Source organism: Phyllostomus discolor, chromosome 4, assembly GCF_004126475.2.
Source record: "Phyllostomus discolor isolate MPI-MPIP mPhyDis1 chromosome 4, mPhyDis1.pri.v3, whole genome shotgun sequence".
NCBI classification, from domain to species: domain Eukaryota; kingdom Metazoa; phylum Chordata; class Mammalia; order Chiroptera; family Phyllostomidae; genus Phyllostomus; species Phyllostomus discolor.
This window is the reverse complement of record NC_040906.2, coordinates 51,281,619-51,308,454: the sequence shown is the minus strand read 5'-3', so window position 1 is coordinate 51,308,454 and position 26,836 is coordinate 51,281,619. Positions and strand designations below refer to the sequence as shown.

General features: G+C 36.1%; 1 protein-coding gene across 3 annotated transcripts in view; it reads right to left on the bottom strand.

Moving 5' to 3' along the window:
• Positions 1 to 26,836, bottom strand: part of SLC25A12 (solute carrier family 25 member 12) — a 172,976-nt gene that overhangs the window by 17,206 nt on the left and 128,934 nt on the right. For all 3 annotated transcript variants that reach the window (XM_028510362.2, XM_028510363.2, XM_028510367.2), the window contains 8 exons: positions 24,700 to 24,846; positions 22,525 to 22,663; positions 21,749 to 21,842; positions 18,380 to 18,464; positions 9,086 to 9,167; positions 7,099 to 7,257; positions 3,982 to 4,034; positions 3,656 to 3,736 (listed from right to left, as the gene is read on the bottom strand). In XM_028510362.2, coding sequence (XP_028366163.1) covers positions 3,656 to 3,736; positions 3,982 to 4,034; positions 7,099 to 7,257; positions 9,086 to 9,167; positions 18,380 to 18,464; positions 21,749 to 21,842; positions 22,525 to 22,663; positions 24,700 to 24,846 — 840 coding nt within the window. The remainder of the gene's footprint in view (positions 1 to 3,655; positions 3,737 to 3,981; positions 4,035 to 7,098; positions 7,258 to 9,085; positions 9,168 to 18,379; positions 18,465 to 21,748; positions 21,843 to 22,524; positions 22,664 to 24,699; positions 24,847 to 26,836) is intronic.

Genomic DNA, 26,836 nt, shown 5'->3' with positions numbered 1-26,836 from the left:
ATGTAAAATGGGGCACCCACTTTGAAAAAGAGCCTACCAGTTCCTCAAAATACTAATTAGAGTTACCATATGACCCACTAATTCTACTTCTAGGAATATACCCATGAGAAATGAAACACGTGCATACAAAACTTTTTACATGAATGTTCACAGGAGCCTTTTCCCTAATATCCAAAAAATGGAAACAACCCAAACATTCAACAACTGATGAACAGATGAACAAAATAGGGTATATCTATATGATGGAATATTATTCAGCAATAAAAAGGCCCGAAGGATATACACATACAAAAATGCAGATGAAGCTTGAAAACATGCTGAGTGAAAAAAGCCAGACACAAAAAGCCACAGATCGTATGACTGCATTTATATGAAATGTCCAGAATTGGTGAGTCTACAGAGAAAGTTTACTAGTAGTTGTCCAAGGCTTGTCTGGGAGGTGAGGAGGGAAGATTGGAGGGCTATAGATAAAATGGTACCAGGTTTCTTTCAGGGGTGATAAAAATGTTTTAAAATTGATTGTCGTGACAGTTGCATAACTGGGAATATACTAAAAACTGCTGAATTATACACTTTTAAAGCTGTTATTTAAAAAGTTTTCCTGAAATATAGCAGGCATTCAATGATTGAAAGAATGAATAAAAGAATGAATGAATGGAAACATATCCCAAGTATGAAAGAACATGGACTTGAATCTCAGTTTTTCCATTTACTAAGTGCTGGGTTTCACTGAGCTTTCAGCTGCCTCCACTCTAGCTGGGAATAATGATGACGAGAGATACCTATGAAGTGTTCAGCCCAGTGCAAGATGCTCAAGAAATGGTAGCTACTGTGATGAATTATAACTGTAAGCATATATATTCTTTGGTGATTTGTAGAAATGAGTAAATAATGATAAGGAATTCTACTTTCCAATTACCTCAATGGAATACAATTAGATTTCAGATTAACTTTTACCTGGTGAGGATGGTTAGGAATTACCCTTTTTCTATGAGATATGAACACATCCTCAGTCTAGTTCCCTGAATAGGATAAAAGAAACTAAATTTTTCTCAGCCTCAACAGCTTGTTCAATAAGAATGAATGAATAAAAACATACCAAATATAAATATGGATTTGGAGACAAAAGTGGTTTGAACCTCAACTTTGCCATTTACTAAGTGCTGAATCTCAACTGAGGTTTTATTTTTTTTGAGTCTAGTTGGGAATTATAATGAGATAATGCCTATAGAATGCTTAGCCCAGTAGGAAAAATCCCTACTGCTCATTAGCAATGTAGCAGATTAGAACTACATCAAAAGCAAAAGCCAGTGTCAATGATAGCAATAATATTTTAGTTCAGTGGTAGGATCATGGATGCTCATTTTTATTACTTGTTATATCTATATACTGTGTACTCTTTTATATGTATCTTATATCGCCTATATTAGAAAACAGATCATAAAACAATGAGGAACATGTAATGCCCAGGGACTGGATATTTTAATCTCTTGGTCACATCATGATCTACTCAATGCATGCCATTTCTCCTAAGGGCAGCAGCCATTTCATAGCACGGCTTCCCTCCTGTACACAGGATACTCAAGGCCCTGGTCCTACCTAGTGGTCTTTCTGCTGGGAAAAAATCCTATAAAGATAATGCAGACCGTTCAGTTTGAGCCATTTCTTCTCCATTAGCCCACCTTAGGTTCACATGAAGTACATCTTTAAAGCTGAGCGATTTCTGAAAGAGCAGTAGTAGCACCCTTTCACCTGACAGTATCAGCCAACCCCATGGGGACACCACACCACCCTGCTGGGGAGGGTTCTCTTGGTCGGGCCCGTGGGCGGCCACTCTCTCCAGGCTTCATCTCAGGGCTGCTCACCAGGTTTCATTCAGTAAAGAGAATATGGCTATACTCCATAGTGCCTGATATTCTACATGGAGAGATTCATCATTTTTGTTCAAGACTTTATTTTCTGTTGAAATACATCGACTTTTGGGAGAGGTAGAAGATTGTGCTTTAACAACCATTTGTAGTGTGATTCAATTCATCAGTAGAAACTCAATAATTGCTTATTTTCTTTCCTCCATGAATGAAAAGATTTGGAGGGGAGAGGGAAAAGGAAAGCAGAAAACATTCAAAGTGAAGAAGTGCAGGCAAGCTAATCATTCTGCTTACAGCCCAACCAAACTGTTTTTCATGCTGCCAATTTCCGCTGAACAATCCATCAAAGCTTCCAGAGATGTCATGATTAAGGAAGAGATTTAGAGCGTCAACACAACCCTCGAGGCACCCCACACTTCAACAGAAACTCCCAAAGCTCAAACAGAAACAGGGTCCATATCTAGGATGAACAAAAGAACCAAATATCTGATTATGGTTTAAGCACTTAGGTTACGTGTCAGGCATGGGAACAGGTCAGTTTCATGGGAAAAACCCCTGGACATCACAAATGGAAACAGACATAAAGCTACAGGGAATAAAGGATGATTTAGATTTCTGGCAAATGTATGCATGTGCTGACAGTAAGCATATTTATGATTTGCAAAGTTTCCATCATTAGAAAAGAAAGAATCACAGCATTAATTGAGGTAAAAGAAGAGAAACTTCATTTTTGGTGATCTGCCTAAGCAAAGGTCTTATTCTATGTCCACCATTTGTTCTTCATGAAAAAGAAAGTCAGCTAAAGAGGTGAGGTTTGTCTCTAAGAATGACTTGGGCATGCAGGCAGACATGCACACACACGCACACGCACACGCGCGCACACACACCAAGCCCCCTCTTCCACAAGAACATTGGCTGCAGAAAGGTGAGGACCCAGGTATGTGCCAGGCTGACAAATCTCATCAAGGAGAATCCACAGCAGCCTCTCTCCGACCCCTGAGGCATATTCTCTGAATTAAAAGCTACAAAGGTCAGTGACCTCATCACCTCAGGTTCCACAAGCAACAGAGGAGGTTTTAGCCAAGACTTTCAGCCAATTCAACTGGAAGTTATTAAGGGTTTCGGAGACAAAATGGATTAAATAAGTTTTAAACAAATCACCTATTACTAAATGTGAAATGAACACCACAAATAAAATTAATTTAGCTGCAAACAGATTTGAGAATTGATGCAAATCCAATGTCATGCTCACATTTTAAAGACAGAAATCTTTGTGCTCTAAGTAAACAGAATTCTGAACACATGGCAAATGTGTTCAGAACTGACAAAAGCCTCAACATAGTTATATCATCTGGTCCTAAAGAAGAACAATTGTAATTATACCACAGTGGCTTAGTCAGTCCTACACCTAAAATATAATGGCCCAATTAATCTGTCACCTCACACTTATTTTAAAGTAACAGTCAATATAAATGTACGGTAACTCTATCCACTACTACCATTGACTATGATATTTAAGAAGAACCAGAATTAGAACTGTAAAAAGTGTTCAAGGTAATGTTCCAGGAGCTTCTAAGAGACTGAGCTGACAAAATTACTACCTGTTTTCTGCACTCAAAACCAGTTAGAATATGCAATGAAATTTAAAAGTCATTCCCTATGATCACTGAGAAAATCTGCTTAGAACCCCTTGAGTTCCGAGGAACGTCACTCAGACAGTACATCCAATGTGCAAGAAAGTTAAAGGAGCACGTCTGCCATGAGAAATGCCCAGCATTCATACGTACACAACCCCCAGCAAGGATCTCTGCAAAAAGCGGAATGGAGCCATCTCTTCTGGTGAATTTGTCCCGAACAAAATCATTAACCTAATTAGAAAGAGAACATCAGTTAACCAGAATTTCCTCTACTAACTAACATGTTATTGTTTTTCCAAATCAGCAAAATATTTGTCTCATGAAAAAATTAAAAATTGTCAAATGTCTGCAGATGTCTACAAATTTAAAATTTTACAATAGCCTTGAAAGTGTGTCAATCTCAACAGCATCAGCTTTAATTTTGGCCTAATGATAATCTAAACAAACAACATAAATTTAATGGGAAAGAAACTTACAGTCAGTTTAATGGCCTTTTCTGGAGCAACCCCTATAAGCTGTGGTATCAGACCTAGGTAAATGGAGAGAATTGTTAGCCATATAGAGGTACTAGACATGCATAAACAAGCCCCACAAGAAATGGTTTTCTCTATGTTATTTACCCATACAACATTTCAGGGTTTTCATTAAAATGGGAAAAATGGATTACTCTAAAAACTCTGTATGTGTATGTAATCATTATTTATGTCAAATATAATGTTATGCTTTCTTGAGGCTGTAAATCCTTTTCTTAAGCATGCTTCCTTTAAAGCCTAGTTATCTAACACCTCCCAAAAAGTACATAAGGAAGGAACAGAGCCCCTGGATCTTCTTTATACCTGGAACACTGCCAGTAACGAACGATGTAACCCAATTCCCTCCCTTTACAACCCACAGCACACAAACACACACCAACACTTTGGAGAAGTCGGTGTTGTATGCTAGAAAAGCTCTGCAAAGCGTGCTGTTAAGTAGACCCAGATTTTGCCAAAAATGATGCTACCTATGGAATAGTACACAGTGGCTTAGTCATTACAGAACACTAACTCCCATAATTTTCTCTTTAGAGAAAATCAGAATTCAGTATTCATTTATTTAAAAGAAAGCCAAAACTGCACAGAAAAACACAGTTCTGTGTATCATTGAATGGATATATCTTCTACAAACAAAAGCACATGCCTACTGTATTCTTATTTACTGATATATGTCAAACTTAAGACATTTCAAAAGAATCCTCTTAAAGCAAAGGAAATTATTATTCTTAAAAAGTTAAATTTCCCAGGCTAGCTACAAACTGGAATAGAAAAATATACATAAACAATTCAACATCTGTAGATATTCATAGGGCTCAGCTTTCTAAAGTGCACAAATCACCCAAATTGTTAGCACACATTTTTTAAAGATGCTAACAATAAACATTTTATATCCTTTAAATCACTCAGCCAAGGGGTAGTTATTGTATGTGTTTGCAAGCTCACTGCTGATCTTAAGCCTACTTTGAGGACACTGCTGAGTGATTTTCTGTGAGTTGAGAGCCAGCAAGTAATCATACATACAGGCTACTGTCAGTCAAACTGAATTATCAATGACAAACGCAAATCTGCGCACACCTTTAATGGATAGCAGACTGATTTAAAAGAATAAATCAGCAGATGGCAGTCTTAACTTTCTAACCCTTGTGATTATCAGGCCCCATTGCTTTTAGTCTAACTCTCATACAGTATGTCAGCATGTGTATTTGTTTTACAACTAGCCTCGATAAGACTCATGGAATTTTAATAAAGTACTGATTCATGTCATTTTATCATTGTTGCCTGCAAAGAAATTTAGGCTAATCTGTCAACAATTTTGTCAATCATCTGACAGAATAATGGACCGGTTCTAAGGAATATATGACAATCTCAATAATCATAGTGTTCACATAAAGGATTCCTAAAACCTTCTCCCTAATAGAAGAGGCTCTCCTTTAGAGGACTGATTTTATCAGCTCGCATCCTGAATAAAACTCACAACCCCTCCTCCTCCTCCCCCTTACAACTTGCTATATCTGGCTCATTTAACTAACATGGTATCTCGCACAAATAAAATTTTCTGTAAACATCCATCCCTTCAGAAGGCTAAATGTTCAGTATGTATCCAGGTTCCTTCTGACACAGGAAAGGTCATTATTCAATAACAACAAGAAGATTGGAAATGTCAAAGAAAAAAACAGCTTACACACCATTCAACCCTCAAATTCCCTATTAATAAAATCTAGGTGTGTGGATTTAATAGTTTAAGACAAGCATCCACAAGCGCTGATCTGGATTCCAGAAAGGGCACAGCTCTTCCGTGGAATACTTGCTGTACATCTAAAATTTGGAGCGGCTAGAGTTTTAATCATCTGAATAAAATTAGTTACATTCATTCTCAGGAGCAGGGTATTTGAGCCTAGTTTGATTTGAGAATCACTCTCTTCTCTTATTCTATATATAAAGCCAAAAGTGAACACTCTCATGACCCTTTCTTTCACATATAAGTGTATCAGAGCTAGACTTTTCACAGAATGTCTGTACATACTGCTAACCAGAGGTGTTTTTTCTCCTGTCCGTGAGCATGAAGCTTTGTACAGGCCCAGTCTTTCTTTCCAAGGACGAGGTTCTACGCCAAACAGTTCAACAGAGCTCAGGATGAGCTAGGAATTAATGGGACAGTGTGTGCAAACAAACAAGTACAGTAAAGTGCATAAATGCCCTGGACTTAAGCATGTAGAGAGTATTTTTAAAGAATTCCAAGTGGCGCCCAAAGGGATTAAAAAATTAATCTCCTTCCCAAAGGAAACCCTAAATTCTAATATGAAAACATGTACATGAAAGTCATCCCCTCTCCAAAAAGAACAAGTTCCTACAAAGCTGACGGGGTGGGGAGAATTCCGCATGGGGCTGCTGCCTCTAGGCCAACACGCTGTGCTCAGTCTAGAGCTGCTGGTAACACTTCCTGCAAAAGGAAACCTCTCTGCTCTCACTCAGAGCCACTGTACTGAAGGAAGAAAGGGAGCAAGAATGAGACTTGGAGCCAAAAGGTTTTCTTTTCTTTTTTGTTAAACTTCAGATGACTCAGTGGAAAAAAAACTTATCAGTGCTCTCCATGGAAGAGACAAAAACATTTGATATTTCTTTCAATTGAAACAGGTGGATAAAGGATAAACTTACCTTCAGGCAGCAGCCTGGCTTCTATTTCACAGAGAAGAGCTGTATTTCTCCTAATTCTTTGAGAAAAAAAGCTATTTCTTAGCTGTTGTCACTGTATTCCACCTGCAGACATGTGCCTTAGTTTTTAAAAGCATGGTGACCACAGACCCATGGTAGGACAAACATAGGTTTGGATCCCAAGAAATATAAACAGCAGGAAGAAGATGTGAAGACCTTGTTTGCAGATGAACATTGCTAGTTATCAGCAAGAATGTAAAAAGGGAAATGAGCCATGAAAAACTAAAGAGAGAAAAATAGCCCTACTTTGACTGGGCAGGTTACACACTGGTTTTCATAGTGAGTTCAAATCTGCCGCTGGCGAGATAAAAAATCACTAACTTCAGCGGTTGAGATGTGCTTACTCACCCCGGTAGAGTCCAAAGAAGCCCTCATAACGCAAGACTTTCTTAAAACAGTCAAAGCTGTTTTTGTACATCAGCTCCCCCACAACAGAGCCGGTGCCACGCTGGTTTTGCATGCGGGTCTTCACCAGATCTATAGGATACACTGCGGTGGCTCCCACAGCTACAAATAAAACAATTTTTAGGCATAAAAGACAGCACAATTAAATGGAGAGTCTGTAAGGACAACAACTCTCATCTCAAAGGACCAGAAAATAAAACACAATCTCTTTTCTCACAAAAGAGACTTTGCTATTTTTCCCTCTCCCATACACAGCTGAACCATGACAGGCCAGCAACCACTGGGATTGAGGAACAACTATAGTGATTCTTAAGTCAACACCAATATTAGATAATCAACACTTGATTTTCTATAACATAAACCTCTTATACGTAACATTTTTTTTAGATAATGTATTTCTTTTTATTTTCCATTAAATGCCTACATGTTGGGTTGGCCAAAGAGTTCGTTTGATTTTTTCCATAAGATGGCTCTAGTAGCCTTTAGTTGTCTTTAGCTTTATTAGAAACAATTTTGTTAAATTGTTTTGTGTCACATCTGTGTGCATTTAAAAAATATATCCAATTTGGTGAATTTCTATATAGCCATTTTAATACTGAAGATGAAAGAAAACACACAACATTTTTAACATATTATGCTTTATTATTTCCAAAAAGGTAAAAATGCAACTGAAATGCAAAAGAGATTTGTACAGTGTATGGAGAATGTGCTGTGACTGATTGAACATGTCAAAAGTGGTTTGCAAAGTTTTGTGCTAGAGATTTCTCTCTGGACGATGCTCCATGGTTGGGTAGACCAGTTGAAGTTGATATCGATCAAATTGAGGCATTAATTGAGAACAATCAACATTGTATCACACAGGAGACAGCTGACATACTCAAAATATCCAAATCAATAAAGTTATCAGTGAAAATGAAAAATGTCTTTTACAGAAAAAACCATATGGACTTTTTGGCCAACCCAATATCGTAACAGTTACCCCTTAAAATGACTCTGTATATACATATAGGTGAATATAATTTAAAATTTTAGTTTACTAAAGCACTTAAAGCAAATTAATCTGAGTTACAACCATAATATTGAAACAAAATCTCATTATAATCCTATCCCTATGTGCAGAATTTGGTTTAAAAAAGAAAAGGCCAGGCTTTAGATTTCTCAGGGACTGAAAAATTTATAACATGAACTAGAGTATTATATTTTTCAACTGCTGAAAACCAAAACGTGCTTTACAACTTCTAAAACTGAGACTCAAAAGAAAAAAATAATAGTTTCATTAGTTCAGGCTTGTTTTGAAAAATCATAAGTATGTTAATCACACCTGCTAGGTTCTTCTCAACAAAGCAATTTCAGATTTTACACTATTTCTATGCAGAGATTTAAGCCAAAAAAAAAAAAAAAAAAAAAAAGGTCTTGAATTATGCCCAGGAGCTGGGAGGGGAGGTTCATTTTAGCAAGTAAGCTACAAATCCAGATATTCTTCAACCAGTAAAAGGGAAGGGGAAAAAAATTCAAGCAGAAAAGCAAATGTGAATCCATTTGAGAGGTTGTTTTATTTCATAAGGTTCTGGGATTTGTACCTCAAATCTTGATTTCCTACCTGCCCTCACCCCCAACACCATAAACAGTCTATTCCTCATTACTTTGTACTGGCTTTAACCAGCATAATTAAGGTAAGTGCAGCACTGCATCCGAGACTTTCACATTATGACAGAGGTTTGTCCTATAGACAGACTGCAGCCTGAGGGGCTATGGCCATGCTATGACAAGTCTTCTGATTGTAGGTTAAAAAAACTTAAAAATTCTTCAGAAAGTCCTCCAGCCATGACCCGAGGGAACAATGAACTGCACCTTTGCTCATCTGTCCTGGACGCATGAGATAATATTACATGATCACAAGCTTGAAACAGCACACAGACATATCACTCACCTCCAGCAACTGAGCCCAGAGTGAATCTGTAAGCAGACTCTGCAATCTGGAGCCAGACAGGCCTGCCTAAACCATGAGACTGCTGTGGGGTAGAAGAAAACATGTAAAAAAAAATGGGAATAACATACACCAAACAAAAAAGCTACAATGGATTTTTAAGATTTTAAAATGTATACTTCTATTATTGGCATCGAAAACCATATCTAGTGAAACAGAGTAGCTTTTCCCTCTTTTTTTTTAACAGCCTATTAATACCTCATCTATCTGCTGCTATTGGGAAATGAATCATTTTACTGAAGTAAATACACATTTCAAGTATAACATCTTTCCTTCCTTCTTTACATTAACTGAAAATTTAAAAATATTTCTAAAATGTACAAAAACTATCTTGATTCGTAGATCAGAGACTATTGATCATATCTACTACCTCAAATGACTGGAGATCATCATATTCATATGTCCACCAGTCACAGCATCCAGACCTAATGCAGCTGTCTGTGCTATCTTCCTATGCCCAACAGTGATGACTTCTTCTACCAACAGCTTCCTAGTTGCTTTTGCCACCTCTCATCTATTAGTGCTAGAGAAATCACATAACTAAGATTCTATGTAAAGCAATATCAAGGGCTTCTCTCTTGAGATAGTAACTCCTATTTCTAGGGCTCAGAGCCTCATCTCTGGCTTTGCAGCTCAACCACTAAGGTTAGTGCAGTATTTCTGACCTAAACTATTGAGCATTTGCTCTCCTGCACCTATGTATTCCCCAATTCTACCTATACAAAGAAAACACCTAAGGGGCTTTAAAAAATAAGTCCCCAGAGCCTGGAACTTATATATTTTTAAAAGGTTGCAAATCATTCTGCTATGTAGCTAGAAAACCACTGTCCTAGCCACATTTATGGTTCTAATATAAAATCTATGATGATAGTAAAACAAAGGGGGAAATCCTATTGTGATTCAGAATGTTACTGCATAGGTAACCTACAGCATAAAGAATCTGAAATAATTTGTCTACATTAGTGCACTATTCTTTTTCTTTACTATTTTCATTATGAAAACAGCAGTTATTTAACAGTCTGAAACGAAGGAATAAAACACTTGCTTTATTATAATGAAAACTTGAAAAATATTAACCAGAAATAAGCTTTTAAAAACAGCATAATAAAAAATTATTTATTAGAATAATTTAATGGAGAGGGAATCCATTCCTAAAATCTAAAAGAAAGAAAAAAGCTAGTCTACTCTGATTTGCTTTCATTGTACAATCTCTTCAAAGCTCAATTAACAAAGATAAATACGGCAAAGCCAGATACTTAACAAACAATTTTGGAGGCAGACTACAGAAAGGTTTTTGTCTTCTTGTTTTGTGAATTTTGCACCACAGCATCATTTCTGTTAAAAATATTTTTATTGATTGATTTCAGAGAGAGAGAGACATCGATTTGTTGTTGTACTATTATTCATTCACTGGTTGCTTTTTGTGTGTGACCTGACCAGAGATTCAACCCACAACCTTGACGTATGGGGATGACGCTTTAACCAACTGAGCTACTCTGCCAGAGCTAAGCATCATTTCTGTTTTAACCTAAGCATCTGATATCTAAATATTTAATATTTGATTGTAATCTCTGTAGGCAGATTATCTTTTTAAAAGCTCATTATGGTGGCCATGGTGCTGTGGTTCAATAAATTCTATAATAAAAAAGAAAATAAGTAATATTCAATTAAAAAAACGAAATCCTTAAAAATCTGGCAAATACTAAAATACCATTACATCAGACAACATCACTACACATTTTATAAATTTCAACTATCCCAACATACCAACTTTATTAATCCAACTATTATATCCAAAGCTGAATTTAATCCATGGAAAGAAACATTATTTAAAAAGTGGAAAATTACACATAGTAGGACATAATCGTGATCTTGCAGGAAATACATTTTTTCCTATCAAATAAGCCCAAGCAACTGTATAGCCATCCATTATGTTTGGTCTACATGCTGTAACAAAATGAGCAATTAATAACTTGAGGCTGATATTTTTATTTGGAATTTAATATGGGAAAGAGTAGAATATTTTAACAAAACCTTGAATATAAGCCTAATTTTGATTCATTCACAGAACAGCAAAAAATGTGCCATCTAAAAAGATAATTACTTTTTATCTTGTTTATTACTATAATAGTAATACGAAGTTTAAACTGTCTAGAGATTTGCTATGAAAAAGCACATTACCAAGCACTCAGGACCTACGCCTAATAGAGCCTCAGGAGTCCAGTGTTTGTCAATCTTCTGTAAATAAACTCCCTTGTGAGACCATAAGGAGGATGCAGACACTCAGCAACTTCTCTCCAATGAGACCACACTGTCAGTCAGTTCACTGCACGTACACAGGTAAAAAGGCCATGCTAACAGACAGGACAGTGACTTGCTACAGGTCTCACTGCAAGATGGGGAGTAAGCACAGTGAAGGTCACCCCACTGCATCCTCCATCATTCTTTAAGTCAACAGTCTCCAGCATCTGTTTTTGCTTGAACACTCCTGCCAGGCAAAGATTTTAAGCACCTAACCCATATATATGATTTAATTTATAAGCTATATGCATGTCCCACTATACTAATTATATATATAATTATTTGTTTTTATATAATTACATATGTATATTTATAAATTTAAGTAACATATGATAAAATTACACGAGTTTCAAACATACAAAATAGAAATGATAAAAGAATGAGATTAAATGCTTTTTTAAATTTTATTTTTCATTTATTAATTCAAAAACCTTTCAGTATCACTTTAAAGTATTATATTAACTGGATATGCTTCAATTAGTTTTTAAAATGTTGACTAAATACAGTGAGGCTAACCAGTGAATTCTGATACTCTGCTTTAAAGACAAAATAGTTAAAAACAAATGCAGTCAGTAACTTCAAGGTAAAGATGGCATTTAATATCACATATTTTGAAGAAATTCAATTTATAACATTTTGACTTAGATTTTAAAATATTTTAAAATTGATGTGGTTGTTATGCTACCTATTAAACATACAGCATACATGTTTTTAATTTCCAAAAACATGCACATAAACTTTTTTCCAAAATGAGAATTTTTCAACCATAAACCTAGGTGAAAATAAACCTCATTCTCATATATTACTAATCATTTTCAATCATGTCTCTTCGCAAAAGAGTATGTTGAATTAAAAACTCAAAGAATAAAAGGGCTATAATCTCAAATAAAAGTCAAGTAACCACTAATTCCCTTATTCACATAAAAGATTTCTCCTGTGTTCAACCACATGTTTTCTTTATACTATCTTCCTTTAAAGAAAGTTTATAAGCCCTACAAAATCCTATGAAAACTAAAGGATTATACTGTGATTTAATCCTTAGCTAAAAACATCTCTAACCATAAATACCCAAAAGCTTTTTGAAAAAAATGTTGCCTCCACCCTTATTAAATAGCACTTATTTAAAAAAAAAACTATATGGTTACTAAGAGATTTTTTTTAAGGCTCAGCCAACACTATAAATTATGGTTCACTTGTATTCAGGTATGTAAATTAATGTGATTAATGCTATGGATTTCACATAATGAATATTCATAAGTAGACTGCTACTGTAGCTGTCATCCTATTAATGACTGTGTATGGAATTTTTGGCATTTAGGCTGAAGGAAAATACTAAGAAGACTGCACTAGAAGACTGCCTACCGTGAGCAAGTGGGCCAAAGGAAAAAGCACTCGTTCCCTTAAAGCTATGATTATGATCATGAAGGTGATATTTAACAAGATTAACTATTTTTCAAAGCAAAATAAGAATGGAACATCTTTTTTAAAAAAGAGTTGAGCCTCTTAAATGATTTTTAAACTGTCTCCTAAACATATGTATCTAATAGGTGATGACCTGAAATCTCATTTGGAGAAGAAACCTCCTTTTGCTTTTGTTGTTGAATGTACTCCCATCCTATAAATTAGAACTGGGTAAGACAAGATCATGTCAGTCAACAAGTCAAACACCCTGCCCGCACCAAGCTGCTCCACGCAGGGTGTCAATCCAGTAAAGACAACCACCTTTTCCAAATAGCACTCTATCAATGCATAGAAGAAGAAGGTGAAGCTGTGGTCTTTTATACTAAGCATAGGAGAGGGGAAAAAGGCCACATTTTATACCAACTAAAATATATGATTGGAATGGCAAAATAAGGCTAGGAAAAATAAAACAAAATTGTTCTGTCTGTAAATCACATCTATGAATTTAATATACCTGTTTTGAAGTCAATATTCTTGGCCTTTCAAAACAAGATTAAAACCCAAAGACCAGTCTAGAAATGGAGTGTGTGTATAATGCTAAACAATACATATTTTTCTCTCAAAGTCTTTAAATCTAATAATTTAAATGAGGTTAATGGCAAATAAGTAACTAAAACTAATATATAAACCCAATTCCTTCTTTTTTGAGAGCAGACTTCCATTATGGTAAAACTATCACAGGTAACAAAGGTAAAAAGTCCCCAAAAACTGAACTAGTAAGTGGATTGTAATGCTTTCTCTTTAATCATGAATCCAAAGTTCAAAGAGGATCCATGAAAATGCAAAATACACAACAGAGACGGTGTCCTGTGTCTAAGGAATGCTACATATGAAACAGCGAGATCATTCTAATAACGTTGAACCCAGCCCAGCTTATATTCCATAGGTTCTTTGTGGGAGTAGTCTGTAGCTTGAATTTATTCTTAAAAACTTTTTTTAAAGTATGTATATGTACCAAGTAAAAGTGCCAAGCAGGTCCATTACAGATTATTTCCCCCACAAGAAAACGAAGCTTGTTTACCCATTCTCACATAGGGCCAAAATTAATCTTTAACCTGTTTTAACCTCCAAAGTGATTCATGCTCCAAAAATGTCATATCCTCTTCTCTCTGCAACCTACCTCCTTTTATTTAACTCACCATGTTCCCCAAATTCTCACCTTTTCACTGGTCATTTTGATACCATAACATGTTTACCCATTCTACTGTTAATGGATATTGGATAACTGTTTCCAGTGTTTTGCTATTGCAAATAATACTGCTACACACATTCTTGTATGTGTTTTTTAATCAACACATGCACTCATTGCTGGCAGGGACTACACCCAGGAAAAGAACTGTCAGGCCACAGAGTATGTGTCTCTTCAACTGTAGTTGATAGTCTCAAATCATTTCTAAGGTTGTGATACCAGCAGCTTATTACCATTTCTCCACCCCCCGAACAACTAACACAGTCAGAGTATAATTTTGGTCAATTCAATCTCTAATTGTAGTTTTAAACTGTATTTTCTCTGCTTACTAGTTATACGAAACTTTTCTTCCTTTCTTCTGTTTCTTTCTGTTCTTACTTTCTTATTCTTTCTTTCCTTCCTTTTATTTATTTCTTTTCTTTTTCTTATACCATTTGAATATCCTCCATTTTCCCCCTTTGTGTAGCTTGTCTTTTTATCCTTTTAGTGATAGGTTTTAATGACCAGAAGTTCTTAAATTTAATGAAGTTCAGCTTATTAGTCTTCATCTTTATACCAAGTATTTTCTATCAAAACCTTCCTTATTCTAGAATATGAATACAATTTCCTGTTACTTTCTATAAGCTTTTATCTTTCTCATTTAGAACATTTCAGCTGGAAGAGATTTTTATGCACGATGTGAGGTAGGGATTTTTTTTCCCCTATCAATTAATTTTTTAAAATGTAACATTAATTTCAGCCAGCACAAAAAATATATTTAAAGTAAAACAATCCAGACAATGAAGAAGAACATAAAAAGATATAATTTTTCCCCACTTACCCTCCTCTTCCACCTAAGGAAAAAAAGTAAAGGAGGGTGGATGAGGAGTGGTGTCATGTGTATACGTGAGCCCACTGCTCAGTGTGTTCAGACAGGCTTCCTACAATCGACAACAGTAACAACTACAATAAGAGCAGCTAACATCTACTGCTTGCTTAGTAGGTGCCAGGCCTAATGTAGCTGCATTATCTCATGTAATTTTCACAATAACCCTATCAAGTGATAGTATTCTCTTTATTTAATAAATGAGGAAATTGAGAAAGGATGTTAAATAATCAATGCCCAAATTCTTAACCTCCACCTCTCATAACTTCCCTATTTCTGAACTCACAGATTCTCTATCACACACATGTGTTTTAATAATAACTTCATAGGTTGAGCTAACAACAACACATGCCAGCCCTCCTATTTTTATACCTCAATGTCAAGTGGATTCCTATAGCAGAACATTCTGTATATGACATGTTAATAATTCATGTACTCCTAGTCTGATAATACAGGAAAAATTATAAAAGAATCAAAAATGTCTTCTGAAGTGACATGAAAACAGTTACAGTTAGCATTACTATAATTCTAAAATTCTATAATTTTAGAATTTAAAAACTAAGTCATTGAAATCATAGTCTATATAAATCTAAAATGTGTTAACTGAAAAAAGTCTTTTCTATACTGAAAACTGTAAAAAAGTTTATTACTTTGGCTGCTGTAAGAATTTAGGCATATGTTTATATTAGTCTATGTGGGTCCAAGCCTGTATTCCTTACAATGTTTTTAATGCTACTAGGAAAAAAGAGGATACATTTAGAATTTTGAAAATAAAGTTAAAATCTATGGATTCACATTATTTTTGCAGAATGCAGGAGTTTGAAGGAATCTTGAAAATATTTGAAGGTACTCATTTTACTAAAGGAGAAACTGAGGCCCACAGAAACATGTACCAGATCCCAAGAATAACACAGGCCAGATTTTACAATGTATGTAAAGTAGGAATATTAATTTGAATCCCTCCTACACAATCTTCATAAATCTATGTCCATAAAATTCTAAAAATTATGACTTCTATTCTTATTTTTAAGAGGTGTTTTTCAATAATTTAGAGGGGAAAATAAGTTTGAAATCTTTATTTTTATTTCTCTATTCTTAACCCTAAGCAATAAGACTACCCAATCTAGCTGACACATGAAAGGAAAAACAACCAATGCAGGCTCTGAGGTTCTTCCTTTGGGGACAATGCAAGAATACCCAGGGTCTCTCTGGAGGCTCTGGAGATCCCAAAATCCCTGTGCCATCCTACCAGTTAGGGAAAAGGCAGAGCAGGCACTGCAGCACCACTCTGGATGCCCACTGGGACCCAGGGGAAAAGGAGGAGGTGGTAATTTTTTCACTGCCTGTTTGCTAAGTATCTGACCAGAACTTTGAGGCTATCGTGTCAGCATGAAAGCATCAGCGCTGCACTGAAGGCAGGCAAACCAACTTCGAGTCTGCTCATGAAAAAATGTACACCAATAGCAGAATTACATCACCTTCCTAAGGAATATGAGGGAAGCAGAAATAGGGCTCCAAAGATTGCAAAAACAGCTCTGTAATCTATGACTTGTAGGAAAATTGTTAGGGGCAAGAAAGTCAGGTAAAATGAAAAGAGCAGCAGAAAGGCTGAGGAAGGAGGAAATGAGTTGGCCCTTCTAAATTCATTACACTGTCTTTAATAACCTCAGTGAAATATTCCACAATTACAAATATAAGGACACCCCCAGGGAAAGCTACAGTTATAGACATGTAACACTGAAAAAGTGCTCCTTTTGAAGTGCAATTTTTCAAACTTTAAGAGCAAATTTTATGAACGTATGCTACAAAATATGAAATTAAATTCAATAAGAGCTCCTTAATGTAAATATTTCAACATCTCAATTTTTTAGTAATTTTATTAAATTTTATCATAAATCAAAGAATTGGAATAAATCCACCTATTTTTAAAGGATCTAAGGACGTATATTAGAAATTAACTTTGACAGCAGCAGACAGGAACTTTTTACTAAAGAAGCTAAATTGCAATGGTTTACAGATATATTTTAATCTGCAGAAAGCTCTGTTATACACCAAGAACACAAAGTATTAACATAAAATGTAGATATAAAAGCAATATTTTCTATTTTCAATTTACTTAGCAGACTACAAAAGTTCTTGTTTATTATGTAAAGTTAGATCTGGACATTCTAATTAATTTCAGACATAGAATCATCATTCCATGGAGGTCAAGAAGTAAGATTTATTGATAATACCAAAACTTCCCAAAGAGACCACACGTATATGCCTTGGTCTTTCACCAGCACATCTGGCTGTTCCACCAGAGTGGCAGCAATAAAGAAAAGGTAGACTGGGTTCTTCCTGTGGCATGCTTGTTCAACGTTTTTACTCTCTCATTCCTTGTCTTCTGTCTTCTTTGCCCCCTCCCCATGTCCTCCCCATATCTCCTAGCCTCACAGGGCATCACAGTCTCATAAAGAATCATGGTGGACACATGACTCGTGCCTCTTAGAGCAGGGAAGCACCAGGAGGAGAAGCAACAGTCCTCCTAACCCGCACACCCCACACAAATCCACGTGACTGCCACCACAACGGAGGCTTCCTCCAAAGGCTATAGAGGTAGTGGTTTTGATTTAAAACAAGATTTTTAAAATATATATTCCATTTTACTCTTCAAGATAATATCATGGGCATTTATTTTTCTAAGATAATATTTTTGAAATCAGAAATGGGACTGTATTAACTATAGGACTCAGAAGCTATTGATTTAATCATCCTTAACATGAAAATCTAGTATTTTATCAAAAATATTACATTCAAGGTTTACTTTCTAGTTCATTAATTAGACAGTTTTCCTGTGGTACTGTTGTAATCTATAAGGTACAATCTCAGTGAAAATGTTTTATTAGAAAAATGTTTTGTATTTTAAAAACCCTATAAATATCAGTTTAATGATACAAACTGAACTTAACACTAATCTTTGTGTGATTAGACATCCCTGGCCTGGTAGCTCAGTTGGTTAAGAGTGTCATCCCAATATACCAAGGTTGCCAGGTTCGATCCCTGATCAGAGAAACATGGATAAGTGGAACAAGAAAAACTGATGTCTCTCTCTCTCTTTTTCTCTCTCTCTAGTCAATAAATAAATGTGACTAGAAAAATTAAAAGACTGCTAATTCCAGGGGGAAAGAAGGTAAGCCCATGTATATTTGCACTCTTATTTTCCTTATGTTAATAAGCTAAAGACAAACCACAAACATAAAATCTAGTTACCCCATAAAAATACCCCCTGAGGGTTGGGGTAACAGTTCTATAAAGGTAATCTTTAAACTAAGTAAAGTCTGGAAAGTAGGTTTTAAATTTCATCATTCAGAAGCTCTAGTCTGTCATGTACATACTATTTCAGCATTTTTCAAGGTGTTTCTATTTATAAGACCCCTACCTGTCTCTGAAGTTCTGCCAGGTTGTAAGGTAAGGCCCCCTCAGCCAATGGTGCTATTCTCTCAATATCTGCCAAAGTCAAGCGTCTTCAGGCAAAAATATGGGAAAGAAAGAACTGTTAGACACCAACAAACTCCTCATACTAAGATGATCTTTCTTCAGGAAAAAAAAGGGGGAGAATGAAAGAACTATGGCTTAAAAATAGTATTTCTCTATTCACACAGATCACAGTGAGAAAAAAGAACTTCAGACCCTGCTTGCCACAACATGACACAAAAGACTGCAGAGAAATAACGTGGAGTGTACAAACTTAAAAAGACTCCAATAATAGATATTAAAAATAAAGAAATAATTTCTGCCATAAGCAAAGTATAGATGTTGATAGTTCATACACAGTAAATGCATTCTCTCAGTACACATGCTTAATGCATACATACAAAGTATCATGAGAAGGATAAGACAAAAAACTGATCAATACTGGATGCCTTTAAGGAAAGGCACAGGGTAGAAAGGAGGCTTTCCTATGGCATGCTTTTATTTATGTATTTTTAATCATTTTTATTTTTCAATTACAGTTGGCATACATTATATTAGCTTCAAGTGTACAGACCAGTGATTAGACATGATATAACTTATTGAGTGATCATCCCAATAAATCTCGTACCCATCTGACACCATACATAGTTGATAGAACATTACTGACTACATTCCCTATGCTGTATATTATACATCCCCATGACTATTCTATAACTACCAATTTGTATTTCTGAATCCCTTCAGCTTTTCCACCCATCCCTGCAAACTCTCACCCATCTGGCAACCATCAAAATGTTCTCTGTATCTATGAGTCTGTTCTATTCTGCCTGTTCATTTATTTTGATTTTTAGATTCAATTATTGGTAGATATGTATTCATTGCCATTTTATTATTCATATTTTTATCTTTTTTTCTTAAAAAAGAACCTTTAACATTTCATTTAACACTGGTTTAGTGGTGATGAACTCCTTTAGTTTTCTTGTCTGGGAAGCTCTTTATATGGCCTTTGATTCTAAATTATAGGTTGGCTGTGTAATCTTGGTTATAGGTCCTTGCTTTTCATGACTTTGAATATTTCTTGCTAATCCCTTTTAGCCTGCAAAGTTTCTGTTAGGAAATCAACTGATGGTCTTATAAGACCTCCCTTGTAGTTAACTGACCACTTTTCTCTTGCTGCTTTTAAGATTCTCTCTTTGTTTCTAGCTTTTATCATTTTAATTATGATGTATCTTGTTGTGGGTTTCTTTGGATTCATCTTGTTTGGAACTCTGCACTTCCTGGACTTAATATGTCTATTTCCTTCACCAGGTAAGGGAAGTTTTCTATCATTACTTTTTCAAATAGGTTTTCAATTTCTTGCTCTCTCTCTTCTCCTTCTGGCACCCCCATAATGCAAATCTTGGCACACTTGAAGTTGTTTCAGAAGCTCCTTACATTATCTTTATATTTTGGGATTCTTTTTTCTTTTTGCTGTTCTGATTGGGTGTTTTTTGCTTCCTTATATTCTAAACCACTAAAAATTTGGTTCTCAGCTTCACTCACTCTAGTGTTGATTCCCTTTAAATTATTCTTTTTTTCAGTTAGTGTATCCTTCATTTCTGACTGGCTCTTTTTTTATGGTTTCTATGTCCTTTTTCATGCTGTTGATGTTCCTTGAGTATCCTTATAACCACAGTTGAATTCTGTATCTGGTAGTTTGCTTGCCTCCATTTCATTTAGTTTTTTCCTGAAGATTTCTTCTGGTCTTTCATTTGGGACCCATTTCTTTGTCTCCACATTTTGACTGCTTCCTTGTGTTTGTTTCTATGTATTAAGTAGATCTGCTACATCTCCCAGACTTGATAGAGTGGCCTTGTATAGTAGGTTTCCTATGGGGCCCAGTGGTGGAACCTTCCCAGTCACCTGAGCTGAGAGGCACACCCCAGGTACACTTCTGTGTGGACTGTGTGCATTGTTCTATTGTGGTTGAGCATTGACTGCTGTTGGCATTACTGGGAGGGATTCACCCCTAGGCCAGTCAGCTGTGAGGACCAGCTGCAACTATAGCAGAGGAGCTTCTGTACAGGAGCTGACTCTATGGAGCAGGGCTTGCTTCAGTGGGGCTTTGGTGCTCACTGAATCCATCCCTTGAGTATGGCAGTTGTGGAGGTGGTAGGGTTGTAATCCGGGTGGTCTGAAGCTGTCCACCAAGTGCACTGGCCCTGGGATATGGCATGCTCTTTTCAACTCTTTCAATTTTGAACCATGAGAATGCACTACTGTTCACAAAAATTTACTTACAAATAAGTACAGTCTGTGAACAAGCTAAAAGGTCACTTCACACATCATTTTGAGAAGCACTTTTTAAAAGTATTTATTATTGTGTAGGAGGATCAAAATCTTTGATAAAAATGTGCTTTCCAAATGAATGAGACATGGCCTAATATATTTGGTGTCATCTCTAGCTCACCAATTCATTATATAGCATGAAGGCAGTGAATTACCCAAGTACACTCAATTTCTATTAGTCCTCCACTCTAGGGCTAAAACACTTTTCCCCCCAGGTACTCCTACGTTTAACTACTAGAGGCAACTAAAAAAATATCTGATCACTTAATAGATCATGAGTTTTCTCTCCCACAGGTCCTGCTGGGTACCCACAGATAAGACTTTTTCTTTTGGATTTGCCTAAGACTGAAAATTAAATATTCTCTATGTGCTTTGCAGTTTTATACTGCATAAAATAGAGGCATAAAACATCTGAACTTGTCTGTGATGGTTAAGTATGATAATAATGTCACAGGCATATGTTAAGAAACTGATACTCTCTAACACAAAATGGTATACACTGTTTAGCAAAATGACCATTCACAATGAACCCAAAAGATTATGATTCCTGAACATGTAACTCAGTTTATTTTATAAATTTAGGTAAATTTCCATAAATCTCTTTAACTTCCTAACACCTCCAGAGAGTCCAGATTAAACCCATTTTTCCATCCCTTTCTTACTACTTCTCATTTCTATCCCCTTCATCTCATTTTTCTTCCTCCCCCCATTGCTCTGCCATGCCCCTCAACAACTCCTTACGTTCTTCTTTTACCTCACTCCTTCCATCTCTGCCTCCTTTTTTATCCCCCTCTCGTTTCCCCCTCTTGTTTTCTCTCTCCTTTTTCCTCCCTCCATATCTCTCTACCTTTAGCCTGTCTTCCTATGTCTCTCCCTCCTCCCATTTTTCATATCTGTCTTTCTTGAAATTTATACACTAAATAAACTATCATTAAAGTAGACTGTTTCACATGTTAAAAGAACTGTCCCATTAATAAATATCATGAAGAACTATGGGAATAGTTACCCTGTAGCATTATATAAGTCTGCAAGCTGGTATAAGATATCAATTTCCAGTGGAGTGACTTGTCCATAGCGTATTGCACTCTGGGAAAATTCCTCTGGAAGAAAAAAAGAATCTTTTAAAATCTTAAAAGATTCTTAATGTACAACAAATTTCTACCTTGAGTAACTATAATCTTCAAGCTCAAGGCATTTTTGAATTATTTTTAAAATCTAAAACTGAATTTAAATACCCAAGTTCAAGTATATAAATAAAACTACAAAATTCTGAAAGCTAGCAAAAGAAAATGTTAAGATAATGAATCAGCAAAAACAGGTAAAGATAAATCAACTTCAAAAATAAAACAATCTCTTTAGAATCCTCTTATCTTGTTTATTCACTTTGGTCCTCAGAGTTACAAAATAAAAGAACTGGCTGTTTTCTAGTCACCTAACACATACTACTGCAATTCAGCAAAAGGAGTGGGCTTGCCCTTCTTTCTGTGGCAACTCCTTCCTAGTACAAACAAGCTGCTGCCACAGTGCCACTGACCTGTTTGACAGATTGGGCCAAGGTTCTTTTCAAAACTGTCAAAGCCACTTTTCCATTCCTGACCTCAGCATCCCATTAAATCCACCTGGATTTGTGGAGACCATTATGGCCCAAGTGAAGCATATACACATGGCAACACACTTTCTAGATCTGACTTCAGAGTGGTAAACTTAGATCAACCTCATGCCCTAGATAAAGAAAAGTGAAAATGCTGAGATTCAAATCAATATATATATTTTAAATCTTACCCTTTGTGACTTCAAAATCTTTCCTTGTGCCAGCTAGAGTGCTATATATCTTACGAACAAGCTCCATGTTATTCAGTAAGGAGTTAAATGCATTGAAGTAGGAGAAGCTAACCTGATGTGAGATACTTCCTCCAGCTGCCTAGGAAATCACAACACAAAAAGTTAAAAAACAAAACACATGTTTAGGGACACTGCACTTTTCTCAAAGAATATCCAAAGGAGTCTTCATTATTAAAATGATTAACAACCAGTCCATAAACACAAGATAAGCATTGTACTAAAACACTCAGTGCTTTTCACGCCCTCAGGGAGGTCTATGTAATTTAGGTTTTAAGGAAAAAAGCAACATCTGGAAGTTAGACTTCATGGTTCATCTACCTATAAGGTCAGAAACAACAAATATAATTATCACAGGTCAAAAACAATAGTTATTTAAACAGGATTTTCAAGACCCTCAACCATGGAACTCCTGCTAGTTCTGGATAATCCAAACATCAATACTACTATATAAGGAGCATTTTTAAAATTCGCTTTTTTTAAAAGACTTTTTTCACAATATCAACTTTCCTATCTTTTTTTAAGGCCATTGTTATAATTAAGATATTTAACAGTCAGTGCTGGGTTCTGCATCTGTATTATGAAAGATATAACAACTACCCAAAACTCCAAAAAATGTAGAGAAAATCTAGGGAGGATATTCACCATAAATTGTATTGTTAATGGAACAGTTCAAAAAGTCTCTCATGCTGGGGAGGGATGGGGGCAATGTGGCCTTCATTACCTCTGCAGAGTGAGGAGGTAATTTCTCCTTCTGCCCACCACTTGGCCGTAAAGTAAAAAGAGAGTATTTTTTATAGTTTGCAAAAGCCTAATTTCTAAGTCAGGAGTCAAAGGAACCCACATGATTGAAAACACTCTCTACTAAAAACTCAAAGAAGTGCTTGTGGAAATACGAGTGTGACAACCTTAATCATGAAGGTCTGTAGCCACCCCCACCATCCCTCACACACACTCCTTAACCCAAAAATAGATGATATCTGTATTAGCCTGAATTTGGATAGCAGTGACCCAAAACCAAATTATTTAATATATTCCTCTGGGGACTGAAGGGGTGTTTGGTAAACAAAGGCTTTAATAGGTCTATCTAACCCAAATGAAAAGATTACGTGGGTTCCTTCGCCATAAGGCATTCAGTGAGTCCTTCACTCTAGGACTGTCTCTCCTTCTTCCTTCTTTCCTTCACTCTCTTCCTTTCCTTCCTTCCTTTCATTTTTTGATTAGGGTATGAGGTGAGGGTAAGGGAGTGGGAGATGGGTGTCAAGGAGGTGAAATGTGTAGGAGAAAGTGACATGCTCCATGCTCAAACTCGCTGAAGAAAAAGAACAGAAGTTGATCTTTCTACCCCAGCCTACATCAGGGATAATGATCTTCAGCTGAAACAACAAAAGCACTCATTGGCTTCCCTCCATTAAAAACAAGCAGCAATCAAAACCTTATACAAAAGTACAAGGCATGAACAAGACAACTGGGAGGTGAGGAAAGTTTCACCACTCTTTGTGAGGAAGTGGATGACATCAGTGTGTATTGGTCCAGATGATTACTTTATAGAGATTAGCAGTTTAACAGAACAAAAAACTGTCTGGTCCATGCAGTCAGAACGCACAGGTGAAGGGGCAGATACCAAGAGAGAGGAGTGAGCCACACAGGCTGATGCCCGCATGTTTCCCCTACACTGTCTGCCATGGCCATGGTTATTAAAACACAGCAGAGGCCAATGATGATTCCTCTAGCAAACAGCACCCTGCAGACAACAAAGGAAGGAGCCACTCCTAAAGCATGGCTTTGGGAGCCGGGTGGGACGGAAAGACGTACTGCCCACTGGAAAAAGTAATGCACACCCTGGTCTACAAATTCCCCTGTGCTCTTCAGTTGGACTCTGTAAATGGAAATAAACAATTTGGAAACACATGAGAGCAAGATGGTGGCTCTCCTATGATATGGGGAGCAACTATTCACCATCACCACTACCTCCCTTACCCATACCTGTTTACCTTCTACCAAGCAAACACAAAGTTAGAATAGTTGAGAGTCAGGTGGGTTCAGGGAAGCAACCTGGGACCTGATGGTTCTAAAGGTTTAAGGAAATAGAAAGTTGAAGTGCTTGCTTTTACTTACTGAAACTAAATTCTCCTCCACAAAGGGAGTAAGCATGTGAGACCGAATGGTAACCATGATGTCACTGAAATCCAGACCAGAAATCACACCGCTTTTGCTTTTATCTTTCAGTGCAAAGGCTTGTCTTGCATGTTCCAACTGTAGCTCCTGGAGGGAAAAGTCAGAAATAGGGCATTATATTGGTTAAAGTACAACCTGAGTGTATGTTTTGGAAAGAAAGGACAGACATCCTTTCACTACATGCACTTACTAAGGAAATGAACAGTGTACAGATCTAAATTTACAACACTTTTAATTTCTTTTAAAAAGCAAATTTTCATCCTGACTGCTGTAGCTCAATGGATTGAATGTCAACCTGCAAACCAAAAGGTTGCTGGTTTGATTCCCAGTTGGGCACATGCCTGGGTTGTGGGCCAGATCTCCAGGAGAGGGTGCACAAGAGGCAACCACACGTTAGTATTTCTCTCCCTCCTTTCCCCTCTCTAAAAAAAAATAAATAAAATCTTTAAAAAATAAATAAAAAGCAAATTTTTCTGACAATGTACTATGTATTACTCCTCAGAAAGATGAATAAATCACAGCATGACAATGAGGAAAATGGAGGAGCAAAAAAATCTTCATTTACTTGAAAAGTTTTCATACTAAAAACAAGTTGAGCATGTTTCCAGTGCTTTATTTCATCCTTTAAAATAAGTATTAATTATTCTCTCTCCTGCTTGAAGGCATTCTTGTCATCCAAGAATACTTTCCGAATGAAAAGTTTAGATTCATCTTAAATTTTTCAATTTTCAAATGTTGCAATTAAGGTCAGCCCCCTGCCAATCTCAAGAAATCAGAGACCATTTTTCAAACAATTTAAAAATGAATTTATGAGAAACCCTGGTAAGTACAACACTTAGTACAGCTGACTACTGAACAACATGGATTTGAACTGCATGAGTCCACTTATACACAAATTTTTACAATAAACGCATTGTCAGCTCTTTGTACTGCTGAGCTTTGTATCCGGGAATGCAATCAACTGCAGGTCTGTGGCTGGGAATCTAGGGGTGTGGAGGGCCGACTGCACGCACTGTTCTCTGCCATTTTATACAAGGGACTTGAGCATTCTCGGATTTCCTTATCCGCAGGGGCTCTGGAACCAGTCCTCCTCAGATACCAAGGGAAGACTCAAACTTTTAGAAAGTCAGAAGCTATATGTGGATTTTCATCTGCGTGGGGACTGGCACCCTTAATCCCACATTGTTTAAGGGCAAGTATAGTGCTAACGTGAAAGTTACAGATAACAAACTGCATGACTTATGTCCAGCTATCACTCTGCCTGGCTTTGGGCAGTTGCTCAGAAACTGTAAAACAATCCAGAAGATCTCCGAACTTTTGATCTACCGCACAGCCAAATTTTGTAATAAGTGATGTCCATAAAAACAGTAAAATGTGCTAGTAATACCTAAGTACATACAAAAGTCAAAATCTCAACACTTCTGCCCTAAGAGCCTGCTACATACTCCAAATAAATCTGTTATCACAACATAATAATGATGCTGTTTAATCCCATTTTCATACAATTTATAGCTATGGAAATAATATTCATATTGAAATATTAAAATATTTTAGATAAAATTAAATATTGCAATTTTCATTATGATTAATTTATGAAAGCCTATAAATAAATGTTGCTTTACCATTTTCTGATAATTAAAATAGTTTTTGGTTGAAGTCTCACTACTTTACTAATTTCTTTAATTATATTTTCATGTAATTATATGATAGCTCAATAATTCAAAGGTATTAATATTACCTTAGCAGATGTTTGTCTTATAATAATTTAAGTTATGCATTTGTTTTAGTCATCTTTCTTTATATATATGTTATTTAACAATAAAAGAAGTTTTAAAAATAGTTTCTCTTAGGTTAACAGGCTAGTAACAAGTATATAAAACCTAGTAAATCTTTCAACACTCTTAGCTTTAAAAAAATTAAATGAGAACATTGAGAAAAACATCAAAGTATTTAACATCCATCATCAAACATCTACATATTTGGAGATTCTTGAGAACAGCAGCAGAAGTGAAGAAACTACAGTTCAACATATGAAAGAGGAAGAATACAAGATAAACAATCAGCATGATCTGGCAAA